Here is a 24,477-nt window from a genome sequence, read left to right on the forward strand (position 1 = left end):
GCACATTGTGAACAGTATACCTGTAAATCTCCATTTGTTTTTATCATATCTTACTGGATAAATAAGAAGGATGTTAAGTTGCAAGCAGCAGAAATTCTGTCGTTTTTTCCTTAATAGTGCCTGGAAGCTGGCCTTGCCAGCCCTGATAAACAGAGATGTCTGTAATAGTAAACTATTTGGTTTTTCTGTCCAGGAATCTTATTTTTTACCAGTTAGGAGAAATGTATCTCATACAACTAATTAGTTCTAGTTGGAAGTATTAATTTCTGTTGTTAGAACTGCTCTTTTACATAGGTACACATTGTAGGTTTGGGTTTCAAATTGCATTTAGTAAGTCATCTGATTCAAAAATTACCAAAGGTAAACTATGAGTAATACTAAAATAACACGATCATTTTCACCAGACAGGTTATAGACTCTTGATAATGATCAGATCTCAGAATCCACCCCAAACAGAAACTATCTAATGATAGCAGAGTTGCACTCTCATAAGTCAGCTCTCCCCAATCCCCCACTTTTTTGCCATAGGCTTCTGTCTCTCCTCTGAAAATCATTTCCCAGGGCAGAGACACCAGGATCAGTAGAGAAGGCAATGTAGGGGTCTGCAATGGGAGGAGGAATTTGAAAAGCTCCACTCTTCCTATGGACATGACTTCTAATAAATACAGTTAGGTTCATCCTGTAACACTGCAACACTGTATAGCTCTAGCTTTGGCGGTAACAAGCATAAAGAGATACAGGCTAACAATTCCCAGCTCTGAATTTTTGTGCTACATTTAGTATTGGAATGACATTTTGAGCCTGTTGCTAGAACCAGTACTTTGAGATCTTCAGTCTTGGATGCATTAGACAAAGGGGAAATCATTTATCAATTCACAAAAATATTACACAAAAATGTGGTAAAACAACAGGATTTGAGTCCAGTGGCACATTAGAGACCAAAAAGAGAGTCAGATTTCTCCAGATACTACTGAAGAAGGGAGCTTTGACTCTTGAAAGCTTAGATCCTTGAAAAATCTTGTCTGTCTCTAAGGTGCCACTGGACCCAAATTCTGTTGTTCTCAAGAAATTACAGAGCATGCAAATGCTTTCTGCTATAATGTGGTCTGCCCATGAAATCCTTTTGACTCTTCAGGTCTTTTGCATCTTTGGGCAAGGAGTTGGCAAGACGTTTTGGGAATTTTGCTGATAAATTGTTTTGGATGGTGGAGGGACAGATGGAGGAACAAGTGAAGCTAAAATAATAATACAATAATAATATTTGATTTATATACCACCCTTCAGAACAACTTAAAACCCACTCAAAGCAGTTTACAAAGTATGTCAGTATCCTCACAACAATCACCCTGTGAGGTAGGTGGGGCTGAGAGAGCTCTAGAAGAGCTGTGACTGTCCCAAGGTCACCTAGCTGAATTCAAGTGGAAGAGTGGGGAATCAAACCTGGTGCTCTTAACCACTACACCAAACTGGCTTTCAGGAAGACACATGGCAACGGGGACAAGAAATGGAATCTTTGGTGATATGTCATGAGGTAACAAATCCATCCTATTTTAATCTCACACTTCCTCCCAGAGCTCAGAGTGTAGCATGTATGGTCCTTTCCACTACGGTGACATCTGCAGCAGAGCCTCCTCTGGCTTTCAACTGCTTTCCCAGCTATGCATGATTTTCCCCTTCCTTTACTGAGCCATGGATGCTGCCCTGAGCTTGGAGGAAGAGTGAGAAGAAAGTAAGAGACTAGATCTGGTCATCTTTCATTTGCATTTTAAGTAGAGATGGGCACGAACCGGGAAAAACACTGTGCGGTTCGTAGTTCATCACATTTCACGAACCATGAACTTTCATGAACCTGTGCCAGTTTCTTTGGTTTGTGAAAACGTCACATCTAGGTCAGCAAATCGTCACTTCCGGGTCAGCAGAACATTACTTCCGAGCCAGCAGAAGGCCACTTCAAGGTCAGCAGAAGGTCTGCAGGAAGTCCATCCCTGTTCCATAGGAAACTGATTGATGGGCGCCAGGCTGTCTGCAGTGATGAACCAAAAAACCCAAACCAGCCTGAAGTTCATGACGGTTCATCAGAAACGGGCTCTGATGAACCACCAGTTCACAAACCATAAACCGGCCTGGTTCGTCATGAGCTTTGGTTTGTATTTCAGTTCGTGCCCATCTCTAATTTTGAGATAAGTGCTAGGAGAGCAACAGGATCTGGTTCTTCAGAGCTTCCTTCATTTCATTAGGTCAGGCAGGCATCAGGGACATTAAAGGTATGAGAGAGAGCAACCCTCTCCACTCCCAAGCCCGTAATCTCTATACACAATAATGGCATTGGTGGCACAGATAAGTAGCTTTCACTTATATATATTTGGGCTTAAGGATTGTAGCTTGCATGAGTTGTTTATGTGAAACTGAACTGCAAGTAAAGATTTGATTTGATTATACTTATGGGGAGTTCTATTTTCTCGAGACTGGACTTAAAATGGCCTAGTGTGACACATTTTAAGATACGCCAAAGGCTACTCATTCTTTGTAACTAATTGCGGCCATCACTGAAGAGATGCAGCACCTTGAATGAGGGAATGTGAATAAATCTTAGTGGAGTTCTACCAAGTAGGCAGTGATGTGGTTTTGATTTTGCAAACAAGCAGTACTTTCTTGTCCATTTCTTTCCACCCTCTCCCTTGGACTGTAATGCCACCACAAATCAAGTGGTTCTATGTAATATTTACAGTGCTTTGTGCAAGGAAGTAAACTAATCTGATGTGATATTCATTTTTATATTCCCAGTGAATTGTTCTTTATTCTGCCATTTGAGCATCTGCTAGTTCGACTGTTACTCTAGCTTGAATATTCCAGCTGAGAACAGATGCCAAACCACATGTCACAATGCCTGCACACTTGTTCTGACATTTTGAAGGTGGAATTGAGGCAGAACTGTGGCTGTGGAGTCTGTGTTGAAATTTTGCTTTTCCTCATTTGTTGGGGAATCCTATTTGTGAAGCAGCAATGTATCCAGTCTGACAATTTCTTCCTGCAAATACACCCGCTCAAAATTGTTGCGTTATGTATTAGCCAAAACCAGCAGAATTGTTAAATACTAACACATTTACATTAGCAATAAGCTCATTAATGTAGAATGTAGGAATCTCTCTCCATGTGGGGCACATTACTGTACAAGAATTTGGGCAAAGGATGCATCCATTATCTTGCCATAAAACAGCCATTTGTTTTCTCCTCCATAGAAGTCAGCGGGAAATCAAATTCCTTTAGGTTTTATGGAGAAATTGTTCAGGGCAGCAATCAGGAAGAGTGAGGTGATAAAAACCTGCTAATTTGCTGGAGATATATAATTATAATGACATATGTTTGATGGTAAGTTCAAAGAAAAGTTTGGGAACTAGAAATTGAGAAGTTGAAGAATGGAACCGCCATCCACCAAGATTCCGGGGCAGTAGTCACTGAAATGGTGTTTGTTCCTGCTAATAAGTAATTAAAAATAGAAGTGACACACACACACCCCACAACATCTGAGGTGTAGGCTGTAGTTTCCTTTACAACTAACTGCATGTCAAGGAAGTGGGGAGATTGTTTTCATGAAGCTTTTCTTCATCAGTTCATCTGAAAGTTAGGGGTGCAAGTGAAAGTATCTTGATACGGTCCAGTATAATAAATGTATGTTCCTTGTAGTGATAAGACAAAGCATTCTGTTACAGATGATTAGAGAGCCAGTTTGGTGTAGTGGTTAAGAGTGCGGTACTCTAATCTGGAGAGCCGGGTTTGATTCCCCGCTCCTCCACTTGAAGCCAGCTGGGTGACCTTGGGCTAGTCACAGTTCTCTAGAGCTCTCTCAGCCCCACCCACCTCACAGGGTGTTTTGTTGTGGGGATAATAATGGCATACTTTGTAAACCGCTCTGAATGGGCATTAAGTTGTCCTGAAGGTTGGTATATAAATCGAATGTTGTTGTTGTTGTTAATACCATTAAAAATGTTTTAAAAAAAACCCCACAACAACACATAACACTGTTTCAGTAGAATTGATCTTTGTACTTTCAAGTGTAGAATTGATCTTTGTACTTTCAAGTGTAGGTTGAAAAAAGATACACAGCTCGTTGGGGAGGAGAACGATTTTTTTTTATTCCTACTTTGCAAGTGACCTCCTCAAGATGGCACAGCTATTTCTAAACACATCCTGCCTCCCCCAGTCGCCATGTCAACTGCTCACCATCTGCTGCTTCGAGTTCAGTCTATCTCAACCATCTGTTTGCTTAAACGCAGTGAAAAGAACGGAGTTGGTTGCCTCTTGTTTGCCATGAGCAAATAATGCCTTCATGCAAGGAATGCTACATACAATTCTGTGCGTGCAACTGAGTAGAGGGGTTGCATCTTGAAAGCACAATTTTCCTTCAGCACACAATTTAATAAGTTGTATCAAACATCACAAATATTTAAAGATGTAGTATGTTAGCGATCACCTCTAAGAGAAGATGGACGCACATCTTCAAGGCCTGTAGAGTTTTTTGTATTTCTTACATTTTGCATTTCTAACATTAGAAGGCCAAGTATTTTCATGTGAGCATATTAACTTCAGGAATGTATATGCTGCCTGCTCGAACTTGCCATGTACAAGCCATTTTGCTCATTCAAAGCCTTCTTTTGTACAATTGCCTTATGCCACAAATTTGCTTCAAAGAATAAGCTTGGATATAATTGTTAACTGCCCTGCCATGTAGCTTAGAATTAAGATATGTTTGAGAATGGAGAGTTTTGTTTCAATCTCGTTTCTTAAATGTTACTGAAAGATTATGGATTAAACTTTTGGGACAGGGAGAGAGAGACACACAGTAATAGCTACAATTCAACTTCAAACTGGCAATAGTAAAGACATTCAATGGGAGGATATTCTGATTAGAATAAAGACAGTGCGATTTGTTTATGCATGCCAGTATTTTTGTACTGGGACTACACATTAACATTTAATAGATTTGTTGAGTCTCTGCATTTTCTTGCCAAAGGCCAATCATATACACTTGATTTTGTAAGGTTTATCATGCTCATGGGCAGGGCTAGACAAGTGATTGGCAGTATCAGAAACCCATTGACTCTTCAGTTGCCTGAATCTCAGCAAGATGGCAAAGGTGGTATTAATTAATTAAAATATTTATACTCTGCCTTTCCTCTGTGGCTGAAGATGACTACAATTGTAAAACTTTAAAACATGCAAAAACAGTAAAATCCCATTGACTCCTCTCCCAAGAAAATGCCTGCAGCTTAAACATTAAAAGCCCATACAAATAAAATGGCTTTACAACACCTCCTAAAACCTAAAAATATCAGCCCTCTTTTCCTCCTCAGGGAGCCTAGTCCACAAGGTGTGAGCTACTACAGGAAAAGAATGAGCTGCAGTAGAAGCCAAGCAGGCCACCTTAAACAAAAAAAACAAGCAGAAAGTGGCAATCAAACGTTTGTAGCTGCCAAAGCTATGAGGAGTTCTCCCCTTCCTAATTACCAGCTTTCAGCTCCTTTTATCAAGTCAGTTGTCACTCTTTTGCCAATGTGAGAAATGAAAGTCATGTCAGGCCCTAATTAATAGACTCAGAGCTCAGTTAAGTTAGACCCTTAATTAGTGCTGATGTACCAAGCAGCCATCTTGGACTATGCTTTTGCTGTGAGAAAAGCCATATGGAATTCTCTGTGGTAATGGTCAAGATCTGCTTTTCAGTAACACCAAGAACATCTTTCGAATTAATCAACAGAGTCCCTGCTTTGCCTTTGTTTCATTTAGTATTTTAGTCCAGTGGCACCCTAGAGGCCAACAAGATTTTCAGGGTATAAGCTTTTGAGAGTCAGAGCTCCTCAGGTATCTGAAGGAAGTTCTGACACCTCAAAAAGCCCAAACCATGAAAATCTTGTTGGTCTCTAATGTGCCACTGGACTCAAATCCTGCTGTTCTACTGCAGACAAACGTAGCTACCCACCTAAAACTTTTTCTTTTAATGTTACAAAAGTTAGTATCCATCCGTACATATATCATTATCCTTGATTTCTGTGTTTTGCTTCCAACACTTAAACTGGAATAAAAGCATTTGAACACTCAGAAGTAGTATATATATTGTTTGTTTTTAGCATTTAAGGAACACTTTAGAATTCAAAACACACCACCTCAGTAATTTCTACAACAATCTGGTAAAGATAATTAGTAAGATTCCTCCACAGCAACTACTACGTTATCAACTAGAAGAGACAGTATAGAAACACAGAAAAGGACTCTGAAGGGTCATCTAGTCCAGCCTCCTGCATAATAAATTTACAGCTTTCCCCCCTCACCTCCCCCAGTGACCCCTGCTCTATGCCCAGAGAAAAGCAAAAAGCCTCCAGGATCCCTGGCCAATCTGGCCTGGAGGCAATTCCTTCTTTACCCCAAAATGGCAATCGGCATTACCCTGGGCATATAAGAAAGGGCCACGAGAGCCAAGCACCATCTCATCCCTTCATGCACTCCCTCTCTTGAACTGCGTACATGCATCTTAAGTCAGAGAATCATGGTAACTGTCAGATGACCATCGAACCTCTTCTGAAATACCTCCAAGGAAGGAGTGTGACCACCTCCTGAGGAAGCTTATTCCATTGAGGAACTGCTCTAACTATCAAGAAGTTCTTCCTAATGTTTAGCCAAAAACTCTTTAATTTTAATTTGTTTCTGGTCCAACCCATTGGGGCAACAGAAAATAACTCTGCTCCATCCTCTATGTGATAGCCTTTCAAATACTCAGAGAGAGTTCTCATATCACCTCTCAGTCACTTCCTCTCTAGGCTAAACATACTCAGCTCCTTCCATCTTTCTTCATTTGGTCTTCAGATCTCTCACTTTGTTGCCCTCCTTTGGACACATTCAAACTTCTCCACATCCTTAAACTGTGATGCCCTAAACTGAACACAGTACTCCAAGCGAGGTCTAACCAGAGCAGGGTAAAGCAATAGCTTTATTTTCATGTGATCTGAACACTCTACTTCTGTTTATACAGCCTAAAATTGTGTTCGCCTTTAACTACAGCATCACATTGCTAACTCATGTTCAGTGTATGAATTACTAAGACCTCCTAGATACTTTTCACATATACTACTGACAAGTTCCCGCCATCCTATAAGTGTGCCTTTGATTTTTCCTTCCTAAATGCAGAACTTTACATTTATCTGTTGAAATTCATTTTGTTAGTTTTAGCCGTTTCCCAACCTGTCAAGATCACCTTGAATCTTGCTTCTATCTTCTGCTATGTTTGCAACAGTTTGCAACAACCCCTCCCAATTTAGTATCATCTACAGATTTGATGAGCATGCCTTCTATTCCTTCATCCAAGTCATTTATAAAGATGTTCAACAACACAGGATCCAGGACAGATCCGTGAGGCACTCTGCTTGTCGCTCCAAGAAGATGAGGAACCATTTACACTCTTTGGATATGAACTGACAACCAGTATCATGACCGATGGACTGATGCTTTCTTCCAGCACAAGCCAGCTTTGTATGTTCCATATTTTCCAAATTAATTGGTCCAGTAAAGATACTGTCTCACTTCCTTGGTCTTTCTTGAATTGCTAAATACAGTTCCCTCTGAGGGAACTCCCTGTTCAAGGCTTCTTGCGATGACTAAAAATCAACATCATGAATAACAATGATGTCAAAGCACTTTGCAAACATTAAATAATACAACACACCTGTTAGGTTGGCAAATATTATGTTCAGTTCAACATGACATTGGTGCCTGGAAAGACTACAGTCCCAAAGAATCAAACCCAGGGTCAATAACGGACAAACAAAACCAGGTTCTTTATACACTTAATCTTGTCCCAGCAGGTTCTTCTAGCAAGAAAGGAACAACATTGTTAGAATGACTGGACTGAGAGAGCCAGTGTGGTGAGTGTGTCAGTACAGAACTAGGGAACTAAAGTCATGAAATCCTGTTAGGTGCTTTTGAACTAATCATTCTTGGTCTACCTCACAAGGTTGGAGTAGACCAAGAATGGAGGAGTAGACCAAGAAAGTTGGAGTAGACCAAGGTTGGAGAATGAACTAATCATTCTTGGTCTACCTCACAAGGTTGGAGTAGAGTTTCAATAGAGAAAGGAAGAACCATATATACTACCATGAGCTTTGGAAAAGGATAAAAATGTAACAGATACATGGAGCAAAGTTATATTCAGCAAACTTATGGACATGTTTATGAATGCAAAATATGTAAGGATCTTAGCTTTTGATATATTTCCCCCAAAACTGTTCTGTGTTATTTAAATGTTTTCCAGCAGTGTTTGATATAGTTATTAGTATAGTAAAGATATCTAATTCCCACCTCTCTCCACACTTCTCTTTCTATTAAACAATCGTTGCTACTAAAGGGCTATTGGCAAAAATACTGCCAAAAATGCTTTTTGCATGTTGAAGGTACTGGGACGTATTTATGGCTCCTTGCTTTGACAGGTGCTGTCATGTGGAAGGCAGCTTCACACCCAAGGTCTTTGAACATTTGCTTATGTAGCTCTGAACTGTATTAGTGAATACAGACAGTACAGACACATCTCACGGTTGGAAAGCACAGGACTGAAAAAGGTGGTTTGCAAATGAAATATATTGGCAGACAGCAGCCTAGCCAAGCCCAACCTCATGCACAGAACTGAGCTGCTTGGCTCCAAGAAACACAGGATTTAATATATGAAGGAAAACCCTCAGGAGCTAATAATGACTTTAGATCACAACTGGTCCACAAAACATATTACCAGCCCTACTACATTTTCATTGGTAGAAGTTCTGCCTGCATTCTTACCAACAGAGCAAATAGTTTCCAAAAGCTGTGAAAGATTGAGATGTTTGAGCTTTTCTGTAATGTCCTCACTGAAAGCTACTTGGATAATATTATAAAGTCTGGTCTGATCACCCAGGATTCAGTTCAGCAACATGGAGCCTCCGGTCCTCCAAAGCACTATCTTGAGTGACCTCAAAATGCAGTCACATGCTTCCTCTAGATAACTGAAGCTGCAATCCTAAGCATGCTTACTTGGAAGTAAATCCTGTTGAACTCATTAAACATGTCTAGGATTCTGCTGTACCTCTTGCAAATGACGCCTGGACGGTATAATCCTGGCAAGGCAATCTTCTGCATTTTTATAAGAGATATGGTTTTGTGTTAAGAATCTCCTCAATTTATCAGTTAGCTGCAAACTACGGCCATGGAAGGATACAATTTGGGTTTGGGCTGTGGCCTAGTGGTAGGTAGGTTAATTCTTTACTGAATTGAAAATGCATCACTCACACATACCCTACCATTGCTCTAAGCCACAGAAAGAAAAAGACAGGCAAATGTATAGTGTCTTTTTCTCTACTGAGGTATTAAAGAACACCCAGGAAAATGGTGCTCTGGGGTGGAGTTAACTCCCCCTTCCCCAGCACAATCCATAGCCATTCTTGTTAAGCAACACATCGGGGAAATCTGTTCATAGATTCCCAGTGTCCCATAGCCGCAAGCGCCCAGATTTGTTTTTCAAACTAAAATCTATAGATACAAAAACTGTATCCATGGGAACATTGTTGTCACCTGCTGTATTTCTTAGCTCCATAAGATTTTCAACAAACCAGAACATGAATGTTCAAAATAAATGGAAAACGTAATATGAATGTGGGGGGTTCAGTCTTTGCCTTTGATTGTACAGTCCTGAAAGAAAAGTAATGAGGAAGACATTACTGGGCAAAGAAAACATGGTTTCAAAACTGATGGAAACAAGCGATTGAAAAGCTTGAGAGGAAGATTTATTTAGAAGATTTACAACCTCCAAGTGTATAACAGGCCTTTTTTTTTTTTGTCTGAGCTGACATCCTGGTTGAAATGTTCTGCAAAGCAGTCATAAGACAGCTCTGTTATCAGCACAAATGAGTGCCACCGCAAGCAATCCTAAAGTGCAATGAGTTACAATTTGCAACAGTAGTGCAATATCACAAGACAGTCTAGCCATGCAGGTTGTTAGTTTAGATAGAAAAAAGTAACTCGCCACAGCCCAAAGATTACTGCCTTTCCACCATCCTTATGCAAAACCCAGTTCAGACATTTATATCCCATCATTCATACAATGTTTATGACTTTGGTTGTATAAACATTAAGAAGTAGAAGTTTGTCAGTCGAGCAATTAGTAACATCTAAATTTCCAACCTGAACCAATTTCCTGGAGTTGTTGGCCATGAAGGGAGACAGATAAAATGAACGATCCTTGAAAGTGAACTTAAGTAACAATAAGTGAATGGGAAGACAGAACATAGGCATCATGAGGTTTGCTGACGTGTTTCCTGGCACTCACTTGCTTCTTCCTCAAAGCACCCCGTTTTGAAAGCAGTGAGCCATCCTTGGCTTCCCCCACCTCAAGAGCATAACATTTTATTTATTGTTGTGACCCACCCTGAGCCCGCTTGTGAGGAGGGTGGGATATAAATAATAAAGAAGAAGAAGAAATGCCCTGTTCGATCAGACCACTGGTTCATCTAGTCCAGCATCCTGTTTCACACAACAGCCAATCAGTTGCTCTGGAGCAAGAGGTGCTTTACAAGACTCCAGGAGGCATCCCATTCAGGGAACTGCCATTCAGAAATTGCTGCTCCCATCACAGCAGGAAGCTGGGCTTGGAACCTCCAGAAATTGCAACTGCCCCCCTATGGAAGCGGTTTTGTGGTGATGTCCACCACCTCTTCTCAAAACTCCAAAATATCCAGAGGTTCAACAGGACTGGGAAGCTGTGATTGTAGAAAACCAGTGGAACAACAATATCCTACCTGTGTGGAATGACAGCTCCCCCTCCCCCAGACTCACCCAGGGAAGTCTACTGATGTTAAACATCAGTTTAACTAAGAGAACTTTAAGAGAACTCCCAAAGTCCAGTTGCAAAGGGTAGGGGAAGAAAACCCCAAAGAATTCAATGGCAAACACAATGCAGCATTTCGTTTCATGATCATATCATCACAATTTTTTTTAAATGAGGGACTATCACTTTTCAGATTTCCCAGAGACTCTTATGCAGATTTCTGTCGATATCTCCATCAAGTTCCCTTCCTTTCATCTAACTCCCATAAATGACAGCAATCCTAAATGAGGGCAAGCCTAAACAGGTCTACTCTCAGTCCAATGTAGGAATACTTAATGGGGCTTATTCGCGGGAAAGAGTTCTTAGAATTGCACCGAACAGCGCTTCAGCCAGCGGGTTTGGGGCCCATTCTTCTAATGCCCAAGTGAGAGACACCCAGTCATTTCCGCGATTTCTCACTCAACCGCCCGTAATATTGTTGGGACCATGCCATTCCAACGTCACACACACACACGCACACCCCAATTTTGAAATGTCAGATAAATCCATCCGGCAACCTTTGATGCCTTTGGAGTAACATTCTAGACGAGGCTGCGGGAGATCCGTGATTGGTTCTCCGTCTTGGGGAGGCGGGGGGGGGGGCTTGTGTATGTCACTCTTTCCCCTGCTTCCAAATACCTGAGTGACGGGGGGGGGACACACGTACAGATGCCCAATCCCAGGCTGATTCTAAACTTTAGGGAGACCAATCAGAACTCTCCCGCCGTCTGGAGGCGCGTGAAGGCCATTCAGCACGTGTTCCCTCGGGAGCCCTCGCGTGCCCCCCACTCCCACCGAGAGCCGCGGATGCCACCGCTCGATGGATCGCGGCCAAGAGAGCGTGTCTTCCTGTAACTTGCTCGTCACCTGCTCGTAAAGCCCTTTTGTGTCCCGGGCCAGCACTATTTACCCTCCTCAGTCTCCTCCCGCCACTTCCTCCTTGCAGAGGCGACACCGAGCCAGCCAGCCAGCCAGCGGGTGGCCGGTCCGACCCAAACGGCCAGCAGAAGGGTCTGGCGCTCGCCCGTCCTGCAACTGGCCCGGGGGTGCCGGCCGGGCCTGAGGACCGCGCGCCTCTCCTCCTCTACCTGGCCGGGTTGCCTGATGCCCTGGGCGCCGCCACCCCGATGCCCGGGGCTCGGGCGCTCTCCGAGGCGAACGCCACCCTCTTCCCCTTCTTCTCGGAGTTCAAGGGCGCCAACCGCGTGGCGCTGAGCGCCGTGGAGACCTCCGTGCTGGCGCTGATCTTCCTGCTGGCGCTGGCGGCCAACGCGTGCGGCATCGTGCTCTTGGCGCGCCGCAAGAGCCGCCTGCGCGCCGCCGGCTGCCTGGTGCTCAACCTCTTCTGCGCCGACGTGCTCTTCATCAGCGCCATCCCCGTCATCCTCGTGGTGCGCTGGACCGAGAGCTGGACGCTGGGTGAGGCCGCCTGCCACCTGCTCTTCTACGGCATGAGCCTCAGCGGCAGCGTCACCATCCTCTCGCTGGCCGCCGTCAGCCTGGAGCGCGTGGTCAGCATCGTGCGGCTGCGGCCCCTGCGCCCCTGCCGAGGCCGCGTGTTGGCCGCTGTGCTGCTGCTCATCTGGGCCTTCTCGGCTCTGGCCACCCTCCCGCTCTGCCTCTTCTTCACCGTCATGCCCCTGCGCCAGGACGGCCAGGTAGGCTGGTGCCTAGAAGACGGGCAAAATAACGCTCCGGAGCGGAGGGGTGGGAAGGGCCGGAGGCAACGCGGGTTGATTCAGAAGCAAGAATCACGGGGCCCGCTTGCACTTAAGCCAGCTTCGAATGAGTTGGATATGGAAGTTGGAACCATCCATTCTCTCCGGTAGAAGAGCAAGATTGGACTCCAGGAGCACCTTCAAAACCCACAGGATTTCCAGGGTATCTGAGCAAAGGACCTTTGACTCTCAGAAGCTTATTCCCTGGAAAACTTGTTTGTCTTTAAGGACTCGAATCTTGCTCTTCTACTGCAGACCAACAGTGCTACCCACCTGAAACTACGCCATCACAGTATTTATTATTTTATTTCTTATGATACATGCACAAGACTCCAGATTCCAGAGGGGAATGTAGTACTCAAGATGCCAAGGGCTTCATCCCAGTCTGAAGTAGCTCTTCCTCATCTTCCTTGGTGAGCAAAAATGCAGCGCCCCCCCCCCCCCACTGCACAGTGTAGTGGTAAAGGTGGTGGGTGAGCTTTCTGCCTAAGATGTCCCCAGTTCAACCCTTGCCCCATGAACTAAGCAGGGGGCCTTACATGAGCCCCTCCCCTGCCATCTACAATCTGTGGATAATAATAAAGGTGTCCTGCCTTGCTGAACTGTTTTATTTGAAGTGCTTTGAAATTTTTAAAGCACACTGTAATACTAAATATTACTGTTATGTGGGAGTAATGACTATCTTGATGGTTATTGTGGAGAACCGATAGCCGCAAGTTAAAAACCTTCTCATGGTAGACCTACACACAAAACACAGGTCCCAGTATAGTGTAATGGTTAGAGTGTTGGACTAGGGTATGGGAGACCCGAATTTAAATCCTCACCATAAACCAAACTGGGTGACCTCATGTCACACTCTCCCATTCTAGCCTACCTCACAGAGTTGTTAAGAGGGTAAAATGGGGACAGGAGAACCATGTACAGTCCTGAGCTCATTGGAGGAAGCAGGTATGTGTGTGTGGATAAAATGTACTAAATAGTCAGAAGTGGTGAGGAGGAAAAAGGAGAGCTGCATGTGTTTGGAAACTTGATGAAGGAAAAGTGAGCGTGAGGTGGCGATTTAGAGCTGGCCAGTGGCAGGCAAGAGAGAGCTAAGCGCCCTCCTCACTCCTGTGCACTTCTCTGTGTGGGTTGTGGGGGAGTGGGTTGCACGCGAGGGCTCCTGAAGCGGCTTTTCTTTAGGAAAGACAGCCCTCAGGCTTTTCTTACATACATGAACTTGAAGTGTCTAGTCGGTCCCTCAGTCTAAAACTGCTCCATTCCATATTCTTTATGTACACAGACAGTTTCCCCTCCTCACCGATTCACAGGCTATTAAATCAAGGAAAGACTCACTCTTGTGTCCAGATATTACAGCTGGGGAAATCATCTGCAATTAATTGGTCCCAGCCCAAGTGAAAGATGATGCGCAGGCTCCTTGCTGTAATTAGGGCCATGTTTCTCAACATTTTTTCCATGGAGGAAACACTGAAATAATTTTTTGAATCCCAAGGACCCTCTGTCTATGAAAAAGTGTGTATGTGTGTGTGTGTATGTAAAATGAAGTCATCTTACATCTATTAATAACTGCAGTATTTCAATGGATATTTAGAATTTTTCATGGTATTTCAAAAATTTTCTTTTTTTATTCCATGCTTTCTTGGGGAACCTTCAAGGTTCTGCAGAACGCTGTTTGGGAGAAGTCCATGGTTGAGCTGAGTTTCAGTTGTATTCTCCAAAGGCGAGTTTGATGTTGGTTGCTTAGTATCAAGATCTTTGGGTGCTTTACCCAAAGTACACATTGTAGGCATATTAAAGGCGATGTAATCAGGATTGGGTTAAATCTACTTGTTTTGATTATTCTGCCTTGAATGCTTGGAGGGGCAGGGTATAAATGTGGAAATAAATACACTGAAATTAAGCATCTCATTTGGAGTTGACGGTGCACAGCATTTAGAAACTAGACCTGGAAGAGACCAAAATGTACCCAGCTGCCTGCAGTAAGGGAATACCAGGCAGGTTGGGTCCCCATCTCTATGGAACAGCTTAAGAAACGAGAAGATAGAAAAATCAAGAGCTGGTAAACTGAGGGAAGGCATTTCAAGGAAAGTAGCTCAAACTGATTCACACTACCAAACCAAGCTAATTACTCTAAAAATACAAAGAAGGCACCAGAAGAATAGATGAGAACTAGTGGAAGGTGAATAAAACTGCAGTCCTTTGTCCACTTACTGGGGAGTAAATTGCAGTGAACTCAGTAGGATTTAATTCTGAGCAGAGGTGCATAAGATTTAGCTCAAGAGTGACAGTCAGAAAATTTGAAGTTTTAATCTTTATTTATTTACGTCAATGTGGCTTACATCATCCATTCTCCTCTCCTGCATTTTATCTTGAGGCAGGTTAGGCTGAGAGTATGTGCCTGGCCTAAGGTCACCCAGTGAGTTTCCATGGCAGAGTCGGGATTCGAACGTTGTTCTCTCAGACCCTAGTCCAACACTCTAACCACTACACCACAATGGCTCTCAGTCTTCAGTCATGGATGCACTTGGGATCTTCAGGCAAGCCACTGGTTCCGTCTGAAGCTACCCTCCCCCTGCCCAAGTCTGCAGTATGGGAATAATAATATTGACATACCTTACAGGATTTTTGTAAGCATTATTTAGATAATGGCTTCTATCCTACAAAGTCTCTGATGAAAGCTTGCAGAATGGGACACTTCCACCTCCTCAACCCACTGTAGTCAACTGTACCCTAGAAACACTGTCCCTCAGGGTCAGGAAACCTTCATGAACAAAATAAGTGGAAAGTAAGTGTCTGCAGTGCGTGGTAGTGTCTGAAATTACCCCCTTCCTTTCCCAACAAAAGTGATTTTTTTAATCATTGGAAACAGGCTGTAGGAGATAAGCCACAATATATTGATTGCCTCGGACACTCAGAAAGCATTATGTAAACGCACTATCTTCTTGTTAGTATTGTCATTCAAGGCTATTTGGACAAGACACAAACATTTCAAATGACTACTGAAAGTCTCTACATGAGACATCTGACACGTGAAGAACATGTGTCGGGAGATGTAATGGTAGCTGGGAAATGTAGTTTAAAAAGACAGAGCTGGCAGCAGGGTAAAGACTTTGCTATACACTGGAGCTGTGTAAAAGGGCTGTGAAATGCCAGAAGGGAAACTGCAGTCCATTATAATCTCTCCAGGTCCAAGCCCTGTTCTGGAAGGCAGCTCTGGCCCATTTCCTTTCCTTGCTGCCCTCTGGTTGCAGTCCCACATTGTTTTAGAGGTGAAATTGACAGAGCCTTTGGGGAAGTGAACAAACCCTCTGAGGAGCGATCTCTGCTGGTTCTGTCTTTAAAACTACACTTCCCAGCTAATATTGCATCACTCTCCACTTGACGAATAAGTGTCGAGGCGTCTCATATAGAGAGACTATCAGCCACAGTTTTCAGTACTGAAGAAGGTTCTGAAGAAGACTGAGCTGTAGGAGGGCTAAAGGTTGGTGTGGATAGAACGGTGTTGGACATCAGTGTGATAACACTATACAGAGCTTACACTGGGTTTAGATTGGAGTAACTCTGCACTGGATCACAATGTGATTCTTCTGAGTCTTAAAGCTCATCTTATGCAGAGAAAGTTGTATGAAGTAACTTTGCTTTCAGAAGAACCTATGACATAAAAGAGCTCCTTGCTAACAGCAGCGATCTTAAGTAGGTCTGCTTAGAATTCTACTCAGGTCTGTTCAGTGGGGCTTACTTCCACATAAGCGTTCTTAGAATTGCACTGGAACAAACTGGTGCCTGTGAAAAGTTGCAAGCAATTTCCTTTGGGGGCCAGTATTCCTTGACTTTAGTTTCAGGTGAGTAGCCATGTTGGTCTGTAGTGGAAGAATAAGATTCAGGTCCTGTAGCACCTTGAAGACCAACTAGATTTCCATGCTATGAGCTTTAGAGAGCTTTCTAACTTACACCCTGGAAATCTAGTTGGTCTTTAAGTAGCTACTGGACCTGAATTTTGCTATTCCTTGTCTTTGTGTTGCATTTAACCATTGACATCAGGTAATAAGCACAAAATGATAGCCTAGAACCCATACATGAGAAAAGCTTAATTTATGACTGATTTGGTTAGCAGCCTTTATACCATCAGGGAACAAAACAGACATTTTGTTAAGTGCAGACTGTATAATTCATGTTGAATAAATAACCCCTATTGCACCTGTGCATTATACAAGACACAGATGTATATGTATGTGCACAATTACTGGGTGGTCTACCACAGGGTGTAACAGGAGAATGTAATCGCCAATAATGTAAAGGCATCTGTTTCCCATTTTTGAGTACCTTGCAGCTGTTAGCACAAAGAAATCGCATTTGATACAGGTAATGTGAGGTTAGACACAATAATTGCCTCTCATATCTGTTTAGCTTTTTAATTATATTGCTGCAATTATTTCCATTTATGCTTTCGAGATCCTGAGTGTTTATACATCTTTATCTGAACGTGCTCTACATGACAATTACAAATGTACGCTGATTGTTCACCATTTACGTAGTTTCTGTTTGGCGAGGGATGACCTGTTCTCAAAAGAGGCCAGTGCATTTCTCAGAACCTTTATGATGAAAGCAAATACCCTCATGAGAGCATTTATGGAGCTTTTATGCTTTGATTACAGGAAGTGTTCATTTGCACCTTGATGTGGCCCAGCGTCGCAGGAGAAATTTCTTGGGACGTCTCTTTTGCCACTGTGGTCTTCCTGATACCAGGACTGATAATTGTAATCAGTTATTCAAAGATTTTACAGGTATTTTACTATTTGGCTTTCTTATACTAACAGACAGACCAGCAATTATAATTCAATCAAGGGAGATGGCAGATAGTTATATAGCTATAGCTAGATAGTTGCATACCTAGATAGTAAAGAGCATGATCAATCAGTTATTTACTCTAGGGGAAGAAAGTACGTGATACAATAAGGGACACACCTTTTCCATTTCTTGATAATTTCATTGACAATCATTTGCTATCATTTTCTATAGTGATAAAGTTTGATTGTTACCCCACATCCTCTAAATAGTATTTAAGATCAAACTACATGATGTTGGGAGATCTGCTGATGGATTTTCTAGGTTGTTTTTTTAAAAAGGATAAATAACAGCCACAGGGATCCCAGTTCAGATTGAGGCTGTGACACAGGGGAGGGTTTTTTTTAATCGTTTCCCTTTCTTATCATTTTTCTTGCCTTGGGCATCATCTTGTGCTGCTCTTTGCCTCTTGGTTGGAACATATCAGCATTCCATAGAGCTGTACTGTGGTTGGGGAAATGATGCAGGGGAGAAAGGAGTGGCCACTGCAGCATGGGTCTGCATGGGGGTGGCCCCTGTGCCTGCTGTTAAAAATCAGAGAAGAATTTGAAACAGTAATACATGTTACTAAGATGCCATTACAGTAAATTTCCAGAGCAGTTCATTACAAAACTAATAATGAGGGTTAATTAAAACTGCAGTCCATCAACCTTCTGTAAAAGAAGCATTGACTCGTAAAACAACTGAGTTCGAGAACTTTCTGAAGTTGGAAAAAACAATGACAAAGGCTTTTTATCAAAGATATATAAGATCTTGCTGTTAATCTCTAAAACCAAGGCTTTTTCCTACCAATTAGCGTGGGGAAAAGACTGTAATATCGAGCTCTCAGAAACCCAATGGGCCAAAATTTGGAACTCATCATTACTTAAATCTAGATCGATTAATGTTAGATCTCAGTCCATTAAACTTCTATCTAGGTGGTATATCACCCCCAAAAAACTCAATTATAGTAATAAAAGTATTTCCCCATAGTGTTGGAAAACCTGCGGGGAAATTGGTTCCTTTTATCGCTGCTGGTGGGAGTGCAAGGTTATAAAGAAATTTTGGTTGGAACTATTTGATTGTATTAAACAAATTACGGGATACACAGTCCCACCAAAACCCGAGTTGGTCCTGCTGAACCTTTGGACAGAACATGATGTTCCACAGAACTCAAGAACTTTAATAGCTGCACTATTATCAACAGCTAAAACTACTATAGCCTCTGTATGGAAGAATCCCCAACCTCCTTCACTTGAAGCTTGGCATGTTAGAATCTGGGACCATTATTTTACAGAAAAAATATCATTCCAGTTAAAACAAGCTGATATGACATCCCTACAAGCAAGTTTTTGGGAAGATTGGCAACCAATTTTGGACTATATGATTGCATCTGAGAGAAACCCTTCCAATTATTACTCTAAAGACCCCTTTTGTATATAAGATCAAATTTGAAACCTTAACAATGTGCATGTTATGTTGCCTGGTTGATATATATAGAACTTATATGACCCTTACACTAGTTCTTTATCATTGTAGTGGTCATGCTGTGGACTGAGCTATGGTTTTACTATTGATTGTCTTCGTTTTTTACCGTAAAAGCAAAACATTGTAAAAATAAAAAGTTTTTTTTTAAAAAAAACAAAAAACTGCAGTCCAGTCCACCTTTCCCCATGAATGAATGCTGGGATATAAATGTCTGAACTGGCTTTTGCATAAGGAAGGGACTAATCTGGTGGGCTTCCCTGAGGAGGAACAAGTTGCCAATGCTACGAGTGCTCTGCTGCTCCTTGTCCTTGCTGCTTTGATTTCCTATAGGAAAGGTATTCAGAGCAGATCCTCTTCTGAGATCAGTGCAGAAGACAACCTGAGCTCAGCCCTTACAGGATTTAGTGCAATCCAAAGCAGAGTTATACCCTTCTAAGTCCCTTGAAATCTATGGGCTTGCTAGGAGGTATCTCTGTTTAGGATGTACTATAAAACTTAGAACAACGTCTCTGAATTATGTTTTCTCTCCTGTATGAAAAATATGTATTCAAATATTGAGAGAAACTCAAAGGCAATTTTATGATAAAAATGCTTTGAATTGAAAGTGAGGGTATGTTGCAAGTATAAAAGGATGGTATGAAAGGTTTGCAAGTTGCAGGTAAAACAGGGTTTGCATGCTTTATGAAACAAAAGAGGTCATAGTTCAGTAGTAGAACATATGCTTTGCACGTGAAAAGTGCCCAGTGCCATTCCTGGTTTGTCCACATGAAGACGTAGGGCTAGGAAAGATCTTGGTGAAATTCAGAGTAGCCATTACTGGGCTAGAGGAATCAATGGTCTGTTGCAGCATTGTGTGCTCAACCTCCTTGACCCCTAGATAGACAGGTCAAGAACAATATGTCCTGCAGAGTGCAAAGGTATCTGCACCAATGCAGAGTTTCAGTGAAAAATCCTTACTTCTTGAGAAATTTACATATTTGTTTACGGACTTTTGCACGCCCACTCATCAGACATTATGAGATCATTAAAGTTTAGCATAATATGAGTAGACATCCTGGATCAGACAAGTAGTCTAGTCCAGCATCCTATTCTATATGTGACCGGGAATCTTTCTGGCAACAACATCTGACTGGTCTCCAGCATCTCACAATCAGAGGCCTTCTGCTTCTCAACCTGGAGGTCCTCTTCAGCTATCATGGCTAATGGGCTCTAATAGAACTATCCCCCCTAAACTGGTCCAGTGACCTTTTAAACCCACCTAAGCCAACAGCCCTCAACCATATTGAGTCCCATAAGTCAACTACCTGTTTTGTCAAGTGGTAGCTCCTTTTGTCTTCAGCATCTGTTAACACAGAATGAAATAAAGGGGAGACTGGTAGAGAACTGCTGTAGCACAGTGGTTCAGCTGTGAATCAGCACTCTACTGCGAATCAGCACTCTACTGGTTCGAATCCCACTATTGCCATGAGCTCAGTAGGTGGCCTTGGGTAAGCCATTCCTCTCAGCCCCAGCTCCCCAGCTGTATTGTAGGGATAATAATAACACTAACTTGTTCACCGCTCTGGGTGAGGCACTAATCTGTCTAGAAGAGTGGTATATAAGTGCAGTTGTTGTTGTTGTTAGTTTAATTGTCATGGGAGTCCTTGACTGCACAACAGTGCCTATTACTACTTAGTATGCTCTTGAAGACTTTTATAGCAACGTCCCTAACTAGTTCTTTTTGTTGCTGAACTCTTAGAAGCTCGGTACCCATCTGCTCAGATTTAAATCTATTGTTCCTCATTCTGTACTTTGTGGGTGTGGTGAGCAGTCACAAATTCATCTGACGACATTTCCAGTATTTCAAAGCATGAGGAGAGCTGTGGCTCAATGGTACAGCCTCTGTTTTGCATGCAGAAGGTCCCCGGCATCTCCAGTGAAAGAATCAGGTGATGGGAAAGACCCCTGCCTGAGACCCTGCAGAGCTGCTGCCAGTCTCCGTAGACAGAACTGTCCTTGACAGACCAGTGGTCTGAGTCCGTTAAGTAAGTCTTATGTTACATTCAGTTTATGTACAGCTCAACATGTGATTGAAACCCACATGTATGCAGGTACTGGCCCCTGCTTTCGTTTGAATGTTAGCTCTTCCTTACAAACCTGTATTGATGTACATGTGTTCATTGTCGCATGGAACAGGGCTACTATAAGGCAGCTTTATGTGTTCAATGTATGTGTGAAAATGGTCAAAATATTTTCTACTGAAACATCTTCTCTGCAACCTAGTTTTCTCAGACTTTCTTCATACCAATCACTTTCTGAATCTTTCCCTATCCCTAATAGTAAACAGTCCAGTAGCACCTTTAAGACTAACCAACTTATTTGTAGCATAAGCTTTCGAGAGCCACAGCTCTCTTCATCAGAAGCTGACAAAGAGAGCTGACAAAGAGAGCTGTGGCTCTCGAAAGCTTATGCTACAAATAAGTTGGTTAAAGCTGCTACTGGACTCTTTACTATTTTGCTACTACAGACTAACACGGCTAACTCCTCTGGATCTTTTCCTATCCTTGTAGTTCTCCCCTGAAACTTTTCGTTCATCTGCCTTTTTCATTTGAAAAGTGAGATTCTCGCTCTGAGCATGGCGTTAGAATGTAATCATTATGTCTTGTTTTATGGAACACAGGAATATCAAAGGCTATTTGTGGCCTGGGTGTGTTTCTTCATACAGTGTGTGTCCATGGCCATGCATATTAAAGAATGGACTACCTTAAAACGGACTGCTAGTTACCAGGGTGAGAGTCCTGGGCTCAAGGGGCCACAGATTGTTACCCACTGCCTCTGTTTTTGGCACTTTTTAAAGTGATCAAATATTACATCATCTGAAGCACATCTCAAGGCTTCTATATTTATTAAGAACAAGTGTTGAGCATGAAGTAGTCATCTTGCTGATTAAAATGTTGCAGAGTGAGATTAACCTGTGTTGACTTTAAATCTCAGATATGCTGCAATATAGATCATCTGTTAACACCACCCAGTTACTATGGCTGCCATGATATGAGGTGATGCATCTCAGCAGCAATACCGTCAGTCTGAATTCAGGGGAAACCAATAACAGAATGGAATGTGTTTGTGTGTGTGAGTGCGTGTGAGCAGAGGAATGGGTGGACTTCTAAATAACTAGAAGATACCATTCCGTCATTGAAATATGAAACCAGTGGTGCTATTGTTCAGTGACCTTCTGTGTTAACACTCCAAGTAAACTCTTTCTTAAACTGTCTGACAAATTGACTTTATATTCTGGTGCAGATTACGAAACAATCGAGAAGACGTCTACATGCCAGTATGGCTTATTCAAAGAGAAACCACATCCAGGTTTCCCGGCAAGACTTCAAACTGTTGCGGACTCTCTTTCTGCTGATGATCTCTTTCTTCGTCATGTGGAGCCCAATAATCATCACCATTCTCCTCATTTTGGTACAGAAATTTCATCCCAATGTGGCCATACTGCCATCTGTTTTCTTCTGGATCATGGCCTTCACGTTTGCCAATGCAGTGGTTAATCCCGTTTTATATAATGTAGTCCACTTCAGACATGAGTGGAGGCGAGTCTTTTTCTGTTGCCCAGGTTCCCCTGGAGGAAAAGAGACTGCGACAGAAACTACTCCCAGGCACAATAACCATGGACCTCCTACCTTGTCAGTTATTTCCAGATAGCTGTGTGTTGTTTCTAGTGAGGGTGATCTCACTGGCCTTTTAGTTTGTCTGTGCTGAAGCAAGCAGTCAGGAAAAGCAAGCTGTTCAGAAGATCAGTTTCTGCAGTCCTTGTACAGAATGTCGTGGTTCCAGGAGGTCTGTTAACATGCTGCAGAAAATGATCTTGTGTCTCTGTTGCACTCTTCCCATAGCAAGGTGCAAGAAGTGCTGCAGCCAATGAAGATCAGCAGAACTCAGAAACAGTTTCCTAGAGAACAGAATGGAGCCTGACATTTTACGCTAACTAAAGTCGTGTGTTTTATACAGACTTCAGCTCCATGGAGGAACCCTCTTGCCTGGAAGCCAAAGAGCTGCTTGTTAAAATAACATTTTTAACAAAAAATGCAGGTGGAAGCAACACCGCCTAATTTTCGCCTGCAGTATTCATAAAAAAGAAACAAACAAGGAAATGTCAGATACTGAAAGACTTATTGATTGTTTGAGCAGTGCGGTATCATTTTTCAGTCATGAGTGTACACAGCCATTTTCTGCTCAGATGGGGTTCACGCCTAATGTAGGGAAAGAAGTCACAAAGGCAGAAACCGGTCTCCATGCCCAGTCTCCCCTGTTGCCAATATTAAAAGGTGCTGGAGGTGTACCAGGTCACATCAGTAGATGACTACCTCTGGAAGCACCAATCACCTGTTAGGAATAAGGGGCAACTGGGTATGTGACTTTGTCGAGGCATCCTCCCTCCCAGCTTCCTAACGAGTTGCACAGTCAACATTAGTTAGGAAGTGAGTGGGGGGAGCGCTTCAGAACAGCAGGGGGTGTACAGGCTATTGGGTCAGGGCTACAATCCTGTACATTTGTTTGGGGGGAAATCCCTATTAAACTCAGTCCCATTTACTTCTGAATAAACATGCAGAGGATCAAGTTACAACAATGGTTTACTTGGCTCAGGGATCTAGATAGGGCTTTTAGAATCAGGGGCCTTTTAAAAATAGATCTTTTAATGAAAATGTAAAAAATAAAAGCCTTTTTGTGATATGAGTCTGTCTCTTCCTGCCACATTCCCCAACACACCCACGTGCTGGTTAAACACGGCAGAGGGGCTGAATCCAGCCCACAAAATAATAGAGATACTCCACACACCGCTGATACCTTTCTGTTTTGAATGTCTGTAAATCCCTCAAGTGTGCCCAAGTGCTTTTGCTCGATGACTATGAAGATTTTGCGGCTAGATGTCAGCAAGTTCAGAATGGTACCATTTGTGAGGGAATCCGGGTAGCAAAATACTTTTCTAGCCCCCAAATTCTGGTTGAAGAACAGAAGTAGCACACCTTTGCCCTAAAATGATGAATTGTATTGCTTAAACTGATTTGGTCTTATTGAAGTCACCATTGCTAATATTCTGTACTGATCTCATTATACAATTTCCCTTTCCAGGGCATACAAGCATTTCAAACATAATATAGGAAATGCCATACCTTACCCTTCGCTATCCATGTAACATTATCCTATTCTGCTAAGTTTCTTCAAGGCATAGAAATCTCTAGATGGCTTCACATTCCTCTGACTATTTAGCTAGAGAAAGAATGGCAGATATTTTCAGCCTCAAGCCCACTCCTACACGTTTGCTGAAAAGTAAGTTCCCAGGGGTCCAACAGGACACAAAAGTATGAAGTCGCAGAGGTCTAGATGGATATTGAAGCATGAAGTCCTTACACCTTTGAGTGATCAGTATATTGTATGCTGTGTGAGCACAGGATGTGGCCTCACAGCCATTGGCATGGAGGCATTGTAGAGTCCCATGATATGCCATCAATGGAGGCTGGCTACACCGGTGCAGCCGGGTTTGTGGATGTTATAACTTCTTGTGAGAAAAGCTTTCAAATATGTATG

The 24,477-nt window shown here is 42.6% G+C and overlaps 1 protein-coding gene across 1 annotated transcript; it reads left to right on the forward strand.

Moving 5' to 3' along the window:
- The first annotated feature begins 11,827 nt into the window (after positions 1 to 11,827).
- On the forward strand, positions 11,828 to 23,521 carry FFAR4 (free fatty acid receptor 4). The gene is made up of 3 exons (XM_054983735.1): positions 11,828 to 12,531; positions 17,247 to 17,375; positions 22,186 to 23,521. The coding sequence occupies exons 1-3, from the start codon at positions 12,001 to 12,003 to the stop codon at positions 22,591 to 22,593; spliced, it is 1,068 nt and encodes a 355-aa protein (XP_054839710.1). The 5' UTR covers positions 11,828 to 12,000; the 3' UTR covers positions 22,594 to 23,521.
- Positions 23,522 to 24,477: the final 956 nt, after the last annotated feature.

This window comes from Eublepharis macularius, chromosome 6 (assembly GCF_028583425.1).
Source record: "Eublepharis macularius isolate TG4126 chromosome 6, MPM_Emac_v1.0, whole genome shotgun sequence".
Taxonomy (NCBI): domain Eukaryota; kingdom Metazoa; phylum Chordata; class Lepidosauria; order Squamata; family Eublepharidae; genus Eublepharis; species Eublepharis macularius.